The following is a 10,797-nucleotide window of genomic DNA, read 5'->3' as shown; positions in this document are numbered from 1 at the left end:
CAATAATAACTTGGGCCTTAATATCTTCTCAAATACAACTTTTTAAAGCAGCAAATTCTCAGATTAAAGACTTGGTTTTCAGGAATAATAAAACAGACAAAACATTCTGACACAAGAAAAAAATTGAAGGCAAAAAGATACAAAATCTGGATTCACTAGGTATTTTGAATGTTTCCAGTACCAATCCCACTTTTTAGATGGCTAGCTAGGTCAGGGGTAGGCAACCTGGGCTCTTTTATGACTCATGGACTTCAACTCCCAGAATCCTGAGTCAGCAGCTGACTCAGGAATTCTGGGAGTTGAAGTCCATGAGTCATAAAAGAGCCCAGGCTGCCTACCCCTGAGCTAGGTGAATGAAATGGGATGACAAAACCCATTTATAAAACCTGAAGTATAAGTGTAACTTTATTGTGGGACAGCAGAGTTTACAGTTTCAAACTTTGGGGACAAATTTGTGACATTTTACCACAGTTCAACAGTTGAAAGAGCCTGCCCAACCGGTAGTTCTATATTTGCAAAATACATAACATTGTTTAGCCCTGTATTTGAATTATATAGGGGACACACGTACAATTTTGAACTTACTAGAAGTATCTAGCTTTGTATGTGGTACAGAGATTTTCTGAAATCCCCATAATGCAGTCACTATGATCAAGCTGAAAAATTAGTGGACTCTTCAAAGAAAACATGTGAAAATCTGAAATAGCTGCTCTGATTTCTTAGGAAAAAAAATAAACCTCCTGTAGTTGCACAATATCTTCATTAGGGGATAAAGTTCAAAATGAGCTTCTGAATATATCTACCCTATCAGTCAGGATGATCAGAGGCTACAGAAGTTTAAAAAAAAAATCTTGAGTCTTAGGGAAAAGCCTTATATTTCCTCGCGGCACTAAAGCCGCCTGTCCAGAAGTTCGAAAGTAGTACGTAATCTATGCCTGAATCAGAATTAAGATCTTTTTAAAAAAAAAACACTGGGTCATTTTCCCCTCTATAAATCAGAAGGAAAGAGGTTGCGTAATCCCGCTTTCTGTCCCCAACTTCGGCGTGCTTCGAGGCTCCCCCAAGACTGAAGGTTATCACGTGCTGGTGAACTTTGGACGGGCAATTCAGCCGAATCCGGGGGCTGCGTTACAAGTCAGCTCTGACCTCTCACCCATCTCTCCGTGGCATTGAATTGCACCATTGAATTGCACTTTTGGTTAAGTGACCATTCTCGCTTTTGCTAAATCACCATTCCTATCCGTGCGTACTTTTCCTCTCTGTTTGAGCGCCTCAGGGCATAACAGAAAAACCTGAAGTGCAGGGAAACTAAAAGTCGGAATGCGCAGAAAGGGGGAAAGGGTTAAGATTTGTAACTAAGATAATTTCTTTTTTTCCCCTCATTTATATTTTTTTTATTTATTTATTTATTTATTTATTTATTTATTTATTTATTTATTTTTCAGAAAGTTAGATCGGCGACTTCCCCCGCGTGGTTTGCTTCTTCTCTGCGCCTTTTGTCTTTCACTCCTGCTTCTGTCTTTGTTGCCCACCTCCGTTGTGTGCCATTCCAGGCATAGCCTTTCTTTTTTTGCCTCACGACATTTTCCCGCGTTTTTTTTTTTTTTAAGATAACCTGTTTTTTGTCTACGCATTTTTCCCCAACGCTTTTGGAGCTGGAGATACAAGTAATAGCATACTCCGATTCCCAATTGAGATTGTTCTTCAGTGGCAGTTTTCCTATCATAACATGACTTTCAGGCAGTTGTGACTCATCCTTCAACGTCTTGATACAATCTTTAAATGGATTTCACAAACTCCATGCAGAATATATCCTTCTAGTCCAGGGGTAGGCAACCTCGGCTCTTTTATGACTCATGGACTTCAACTCCCAGAATTCCTGAGCTAGCCAAGCTGGCTCAGGAATTCTGGGAGTTGAAGTCCATGAGTCATAAAAGAGCCGAGGTTGCCTACCCCTGTTCTAGTCAAACTAGGTTACTTAGGCAGTTGATGTCTTGCTTAGTGGAAAATACTTACTTATGTGACAAGTTCCCAAAGGTACATAATTTGCTTTTTTTCAACATTAAAAACTGTGAGAAGATTGATGATATAAAGCGGAAAGAGGGTTTTGCTCCTATTATACCTGAGGTGACTTAGCCATATTAAAGCAGATATCAATTACTTAGTTTTCCTCTGGTCAACAAATATATTTTGAAGAACAAAATACTCCCAGCTTATCTTGTAGGAAGAGAAGCAAAAGTTATGTGATTCAGTTCCTGTTTTTCTGGTTCTCAGTCGGGTTTAGGCCTGAAGTAGCAGTTCTAAGGTTACCATGTTTTGTAAAAAAAAAAAAAAGTGCTTTTTATCACGTTTTTCTCTCACCTCTGAGAAAAAAGATTATTTCTGACATTCTAAATATTCTACCATTTTAGCTTTTTAGATGAAATAATTAAGACAGTCAAATAAACTTTGCTTCAGTTTTTAAAATCTGTGCTGTGAGATCAGCAGATAAAAGCTATGACTGAAAATGTTAGTCATAAGAATAATAACACTGACAATAGAAGTTATTTATTTATTTATTACTTGGTCTTATATTCTAGTTCATTTCCAATAGGGTTACCAGACTTCAAGCAATTTGTCTTCAATGTCCTCTATCCAGCAGGCATAGCATAATCAAATATTGTCCGGCTTTTCAGATATCTAACTTGCTACCTCTTCCTGATCATCCTTTGACTTATGCACTCCTGGCTACTTTCCTTCGTGACCAGAGGCAAGCTCGCCTGACCAATAACCAGCCAAGACACAGTGAAGGACTTTTGTTTCATTTACTGCAATAACCTGGGAGAGAAGCTATCAAAGCTTGGTTCTCTCCAAAGTTTCAACCCAAAATATTCCCTTCTTTATGCAGGACTGTCCCGGCCGCACATCCCTCCTCTTTCCCCATTGGCTGAGGTACTATGAGGTTACACTCTTTCCGACCACCTCCTACATATTTCCTGCTACATACTAAATCATACATCACATGTACATTAAAATTAAGAGATAATTTATGCAAGATGTGTCAGTTAATATTAACCAACTAATTGCACATGCTCAGTTGCCTGAGTTCTGGTCCCCTTTTTTATGACTTCTTAGAAAAATAGGTTCTTTCCTGTTTTGCTAGTTATCTTCTTTTACAAATCCTTTTCCCATTCTGAAGACCCAGATAATTTTTGCCTATGTATTTCTCTCACATCCTTTCTTTATGCTATCCTTTCCTGTTTCCCATCTTCTCCACTCAGTAAATTTCCACTGCAGAAAATTCAATTTTACATTTCTCTTTCATTATTAAATTTCTGAAGTCCTTTCCTTTACTTCTATCACTTTGTCATTGGTGCCACACTTCCCTAATAAGTGTTGGGCAAGTTACAAACTCAGCTTTGTGACCTTAATTAAATAATTAGCACTTTCCAGCCAATTGCACTGCTGCCTGAAATTATAGGATTTTAATTGGTTACACCCTGAATATTTTTGTTTCCTAAAAGGCTCTAGTCTAACACATTTTTGTGATTGAAAAACCAGTCTTTCTGTTGCTAGAACCGGCTGGCATTTAGAACCATTTGCAGTTTGCATGTTTACAACTGGCTTTCAACAAGCAGAGTCAATGGAGAAGCCAGCAATAAAACTGCAAGTTGGACTCGTGATGCTTAATAACCACAGCAGAACTGATGTCATAAAACCAGTACAATCACATAATGTCTTACTTAACAACCATGTTGCATGTGATGGAGTTGCTGATACCAATTGTGATTGTTAAGTGAATACTTATACCTACACAGTACAGGTAGACCTTGATTTATGACAGGAATTGGGATTGGAATTTCTATCACTAAATGTCACGGTCATAAAGTAGGATGGTATCAGTTAGCAACAGCAATCCCTGCAGGCCCAATTCCCATCATTAACCATATCCCATGATCATTAAGCAAGGCAACTTCCTGCTGGCTTCCCTCAACCAAATCGATGAGTTACCATTAGTACTAGTTTTATGAGTTGGACTTGCTTCTGAATACTTAAAATAAACTTTGAGCCATTTGCAAAGAATTTCAAAATGTCATATACAGAAGTACTAATGGAACTTATTAAAATGATCCAATTTAGGCATAGAATTACATTACAGGAATGTTTTGGTCTAATTTTTATTTAGTTTGATTAATTGAAGAGAAAACATTTACATTTACTTTCATTAAATGTATAATTCTCAATTAAAATCGCAGTGACAAAGTATTCTTCATAATTATATTTCGTGGTCACATTCAAGTCAGAATGTATCCAAATGCCATAATTTATTTACATTCTCTATAAGAATATCCTTACAAGGGCTCAGCCAATTTGAAAAAATACTTTGTATAGTTTTATTTAGGAAGTAAAAGTAAATTGGGGTTACATTTCTGTATTATATGCCAACGTGTCATTCTGGAGAGAAGGAAATGAAAGTAGCATTTGGGATATTTTTCTTTCATTTCACCTGAAATAACCTGAGTTTAAAGAGGGAAGTTCTTTAATAGAATTACATGCATGCTCCACATATATGGACATCTCCTTATGGTTAATTACTATGTTTCATATTGATAAGTACTACACTCAACCATCCAACTTCACTATAAAAGAATGACATTTAAAAAAAATCACTTTCTAATAAATTGAATCTTTGTTAAGCTATGAAGATTGCTTGCATTAGAACTTCCACGTTGTTTCTAGCTTGGAAAATTTGGAATACACAGGTGGATTCTATCCAGATGGGAACCAAGGTCACCAAACAGATGTTGTGAACAGAGATGTTCTTCTCATAACAACTGCCTGAGGATTAATTGGACAATGTGACCTAAAGTGTCAGAGTGGAGAGGAAAAGTTTTACTTTTAATTATCTTTTTCCCGCTATATTGCCAGAGCTGGTTTTCAACTCAATAGTGCTGGTATGCTGTATCCAGGGCTTTTTTTCTCATAGAACGCTCAGAACGGAGTTCCGGCACCTTTTTTGGATGGAACCTTGTAGGGTAGGCAAGGCAGATTGTATGACATGTGTGAGTTCCGGCACCTTTTTCTTTTACAAAAAAAGCACTGGCTGTATCCAATAAAGTTTTGCATTAGGGATCTAAATGGCTTTGGTGTATTTACTTCATTGGAATCCTTAGCCAGAACCTTGACAATCTTTTTGATAATCACTTTTTTATGTTACAGATTGGATTACTTTCTCATGGTTTGCAAAACAAAATGAATGATGATAGACGTCGGTCACTCTTTTTCAGCAGTCTGCCTGATCTGCAGAAGCTTTATGCTGTGAAGGTTACATTGAGTTCTCAACTGGCAGCAACTGAAATTAGAACAAAACAATGGAAGATGTGCAAGTAAAATTACCAATTCATAATAGATTCAGTTAAAAAATGTTGTAAAATACAGGATGACACATTGCTTATCTTTACAAAATTTGATTGAAAGCATTGTCAGCACAGAATCTGACTTAACCACACCCTTCTTCCTGAAATCTGGCAGGCATCTATCAGATGGCAGGCAGATCAGTGATGGCGAAACTATGACCCATGTGTCAAAGGTGACATGCCATAGCATTTGGGTGACACACCAGCATTCATCAACACCTGAAAACACCTGTTCTTGAAAGTATGCCCCTTTCTGTCATGGGAGCGATGCTGTGTAGACCACTTGAGAATGGGGTGTACTCTTGTGCAGCCTCTAGAGTCTAGACCCTCCGAAAATGAATTTGTTTTACATGTATTTTATTTTTGTAATTATTGGATATTTCTTTATACCGTACACTATAGTGTATAGTACCATACACTATTGGTGTGTATTTTTTAAATTAATGTATATTTAAAAATTGTTTTCCTTTTGTTTGGGATATGTGTGTGTGAGACAAGCCAGTAGAGTCAAGTTAGGCATTTCCTAAATATTTGACAAATCAAATTCAAAAGGTTCGCCATCACTGTCCTGAGAAGCCTTGAAAACTGGTTTTCACACAACCACTGAAGTAGAGTGAGACCGAAGCCAATAAAGTTTTTGTTAATGTGGGGAGGGGTGCTTTGGGGAGTTTTTATACTTTTACTGCATTTATTGCTGTTTGTAAGCCACCCAGGATTATGATGCATAAAATGAACAGCTTAAATGAATGAATGAATGAATGAAAAATAAATAAATAAATAAATAAATAAATAAATAAATAAATAAATAAATAAATAAATAAAGCTTTGCATTGATTATGCCTGATGACATAAGGAATGACTCTTGTTCTGTCACTGGTAAGTTGCATTATAAGCATAACATAGTAGCTGTAGATATTAAAAATCCCCCAGTAAAAAATAAAGCTTTTATTTTTAAAAAAAATCTAGAATTTTTTTATAATGGTGTAAAATGTCTGATGTGAAGAGGAATCTCCAAATTCAGTTTCAGTTTCAATTTAAGTAAATGTTATTCAAAATCTATTTTCAGTAAAATAACTGGCAGATCAATTTTTGCTGTTCTGTTTGCTGGTATAATTTGCTTTACAACTGGACCGGTAGAATTTACATACAATCCTATGTCAGGATTTTTATATTTGGGGGATGGCTGATAGGTCATTATATTAGAAATCATTTTGGTGAGGTATGTAGACTTTTAAATCAGAGGTCCCCAACCTTTTGGGCACCAGGGACCGGTTATGTGGAGAGAGATTTTTAACGCGGAACAGAGGCGGTGTGGTTTTGTGTGCTGCCTGCATTCCGTGGATGGGGTTTTGCTTGTTTGTGCGGCCCGGTTGCTGGCATGCTGCGGCCCAGTACCGGTCCTAGGCCCAGGGGTTGGGGATCCCTATTTTAAATGACCAATTGTAGTAAAGACACTGGAAAGTATATTTTAGTGGCAATATTTTATTTCCTTTCCTTTTTCTGTGTTATCTGTTACAGAGGCTGAATATGGTTGAACATGGTGGAATAATGAGAAAGCAGAATAATAATTCATTGGAGCAAAGTTCTTTTTTATTTTCACTTATTTTCTACCTCTCATAATGTCTGTTTTCATTATTAGAAGCTGTTTAACCTGTTAAATTTTTTTTAACTCTACTAAAAGGGGTTAGGATTTTTTCCCTTCAGGAATAAAACTTTGAGGGTTGGAATGCTATCATTGGAATGCTATCAAGGTGATTATTAATTTGGGAGGTTTGTTTGTTTATGTTTATGTTTTATTTAATTTATATACCGCCCTTCTCCCTGGGGACTCAGGGCGGTTCACAGGGCATATAAATAAAAATACAATACAATACAAAAGTTAAAACCAAGATTAAATCAGTGCCCAATTAAAAAACAATAATACAATCTAAAATGACAATTTAAAACCCAGCTCCCCATCAGGCCAGACCAGCCAATTCAAACAAATGGGTCTTCAGACCACGACGGAAAGTTCGGAGGTCCGATGCCGTCCGGAGCTCCACCGGCAGTTGGTTCCACAAAGCCGGGCCACCCACAGAGAAGGCTCTCCCCCTGGGGGCCGCCAGTCGGCATTCCCTGACCGGAGGCACCCTGAGGAGGCCCTCTCTGTGGGAACGCACAGGGCGGAGGGGAGTTGAAGCCGGCAGCAGGTGGTCCCCGAGGTACCCCGGACCCATGCCATGTAGGGACTTAAAGATCATAACTAAAACCTTGAACCTCACCCGGAAGACAACTGGTAACCAATGCAGCTCGCGGAGCAAAGGTGTAACATGGGAGTACCGGGAAACTCCCAAGACAACTCTCGCGGCCGCATTCTGTACCAGTTGGAGCTTCCGAGTGGTCTTCAAGGGAAGCCCCATGTAGAGAGCATTACAGTAGTCAAGGCGAGAGGTCACGAGCGCATGAGTGACCGTGCACAGGGCATCCCGGTCCAGATAGGGCCGCAACTGGCGCACCAGGCGAACCTGGGCAAAAGCCCCCCTAGTCACGGCCACTACATGATCTTCTAGGGTAAGCCGTGAATCTAGGAGGACTCCCAAGTTGCAAGCCCTATCCACGGGGGGTAAGAGCTCACCCCCCATAGAAAGAGATGGAACATTTTGAATGTCCCGGGATGCCGGAATGCACAGCCACTCAGTCTTGTCAGGGTTGAGCTGAAGTCTGTTCCTCCCCATCCAGACCCGAACCGCCTCCAGGCAACGGGACATCACAGCGAGGGCATCACTGGGGTGGTTTGGGGTCGAAAAGAAAAGTTGGGTATCATCGGCATATTGATGATACCCAACTCACGGGGCATTGATTGTAATGCTTGTGGAAGCATTCCAAAATTTGGTAGGGTCAAAAAAAAGAGGTAGGCCAAATTAGTTAAATAGTAAATAGTAAATTTAATATATTGCTGTTTGTATGATTACCTGTTTATATTTATTACCTTCCTCTGTTGTCAAAGAAAAAAACATTTGGTAGCAAGTTTTAAAGGAATCCTTTGAGGGTTCCATGCCTTATATACAAATCTTAATTAAAAGTATAAAATTATTAAGATTAGTGACAAACTTTTAATATTTTACCTAGGCAACTCCTGCTGCTATGTCAAGGCATAATTTCTTCACCTGTTCCTGGAACATTGGATCAAATTTCAGTGATTATGACGGTCAGAAATACTTAATTTTTATTAATTAAAAATAATAAAATCAGTTTCAGTTTATGCAGCTTAAAAAATTACAGTTAGTCAATAGGAAGTTCTCGCATACTCACATATCTCTCACATAGAGTGCTTTGTTTCAAAAAGCATTTTTTCCCTTTTAGCTTACTGAATGCAAGCAGGTATGTATTTCACACCCTCCATTTATACTAAATTGATAAAAAAAGATCTAAGAACTTAACAATATTGATCATAACATATTTTATCTACTATAAAAATATACACCTGATCAGCCTTTTGTTTTTCTTTACTCATCAACAGCAAGCAATACTATTTTTGTTCTTCATCTACCTTTTCAATCTTCATCTCCCTATGTTAGATGTCTCCTGAATTTCATCTTGTCCTCTATAAGTGTACCAAATGAGTGGATGGATTGCTTTTATGCTGGTCTTGTTTATGCTTCCCAAATCCTGATTGCAGGAACATTTTGCTCAACTTCTGCAATTTACGATGTTAAGAAAGGAATATGTCTAACTTTGTCATGAAACCCAATCTTAATTTAATCTTAATTTCATAATTTCATAATCTTAATTTCATAATTCCTCTTAATATTGGATTTGATTTTATCTGAAAATTGCAATGTTCTTTTTATAGTAAATTATTTTAAGATTATAATCTTAATATTAATGTACTTATTATACTTTACTGTATAAGATTATACAGTAAAAACTAATACAAACTTGAAAAAAAGAAAAAAGAGCAGTAGATGCAAAAAAGAAAGTAGAAAGAGAAAAGGAAAATAACAATATAGTAAAGGAAAAGAAAAAAAAGAAAAGAAAAAATATATATAAAGAAGTGACTTCTCATCTGTTCCCACAATAAGTAGAAACAATTTTAGCAACTTATCACCTCTTAAAATACAACAATGAGCTTTTCTTCCCGTATTCCATCTCTTATCTACAAACAGATCCATAAAGCATGTTATTTCAGTCTTGGTTCCAGCAAAAGTCCATTAAGGGATGCCAGAAAAAAAATAACATCTATTTTAACCTTGATGAGATAAACCAACTTTATATTTCTTACATTTCTTCTAACCATATTAGTCTGTGTCCATTCAAATAATGTTGCAGAACTGGATATCTTTTCATTTTTCTTTCTTTGTTCCTTCTCATGAGATTCTTCAGAACTTTAACAAGCCCATTTTGTAAATCAAAAGTTGTTTTTTCTCCATAACATCTTTTAGACACAAAGTGTCCATACAGGCAGATGTCTCTGTCAACACTGTTAATATTAACACCAGAGTCCATTTTTCAGAAATATCCTTCATTATATCCAATGTTAGAATATTTTGATTCATTCTGTAATCATTGGTCAAGTCTGTGTTGTCCTTTAATTCAGGGGTCCCCAATCCCCGGTCTGTGAACCAGTACTGGGCCACGGCATGCCAGCAACCGGGCCATACAAACAAGCAAAGCCCCATCTGTAGGATACAGGTAGCAAACGAAACCACGCCCCCTCTGGTCCGTGGAAAAACCTCTCTCGTAACCGTTCCCTGGTGCTCCAAAGGTTGGGAACCTCTGTTTTAATTGTAATCTTTGGCTACCTCTAGGGTCCAATTGCTTAAATCTTATGGTTTTTTAAAAAATTCAAAACAAAAACATTTCCTATGGGAAGAATTCTTTATAATTAATTCCAAAGTCTTATTTAAAATTTATTTATATCTTTAACTGTTTGTAACTTTCTAAAATCAAAGGTTTAATCACCTTTTTGCTGTTCTTTCCAAAAAAATTAAGTTGTTAAACTTGTAGCTTTTTTTTAAACTAAGGATTAAAGAAAACTCATCAGGTACAATCAGACATGATCCAAAAATTTTAATAGCTAAAAAACAGTTAACCAGCAATTTCTGAAAGAAATTAAAAAGGGAAGTATACATACTTAGTGTCTTTTCAAAGGTTCCAACCATGATTTGAGCAAGATGGCTATTCTCTCATCTCTCAGAGTTCTAAATCCAAGGAGCTGCTATCTGAAGTACTTGTATTGTTGATCAGAAATCTCATGAATTTGATGATTGCTCATATTTAAGATGGCAAGGTTAAAGTTCAAGCCTCAGCTGACCTTTGAGGTTATGGAAGGTCCATAAGGAAACCACTAGCCTGCAGTTTTGGAAGAAGGCATGCTTGACTATTTAATTTCTATACCTTACCTGCTGTGTGCCAGCTTCCT

General features: G+C 37.2%; 1 protein-coding gene across 1 annotated transcript in view; it reads left to right on the top strand.

Annotated features, from left to right (window-relative positions):
• Positions 1-5,232: 5,232 nt before the first annotated feature.
• The window catches only part of LOC310638949 (uncharacterized protein C18orf63 homolog), a gene marked incomplete at both ends in the record, with an annotated part of 29,331 nt that continues 23,766 nt past the window's right edge, over positions 5,233-10,797 (top strand). The window contains 2 exons of the mRNA XM_083360310.1: positions 5,233-5,366; positions 8,505-8,583. Coding sequence (XP_083216436.1) covers positions 5,233-5,366; positions 8,505-8,583 — 213 coding nt within the window. The remainder of the gene's footprint in view (positions 5,367-8,504; positions 8,584-10,797) is intronic.

Source organism: Vipera ursinii, assembly GCF_947247035.1.
Source record: "Vipera ursinii genome assembly, chromosome: 3".
NCBI classification, from domain to species: domain Eukaryota; kingdom Metazoa; phylum Chordata; class Lepidosauria; order Squamata; family Viperidae; genus Vipera; species Vipera ursinii.
The sequence above is the reverse complement of the archived record's forward strand: the minus strand, read 5'-3'. Positions and strand labels throughout refer to the sequence as shown.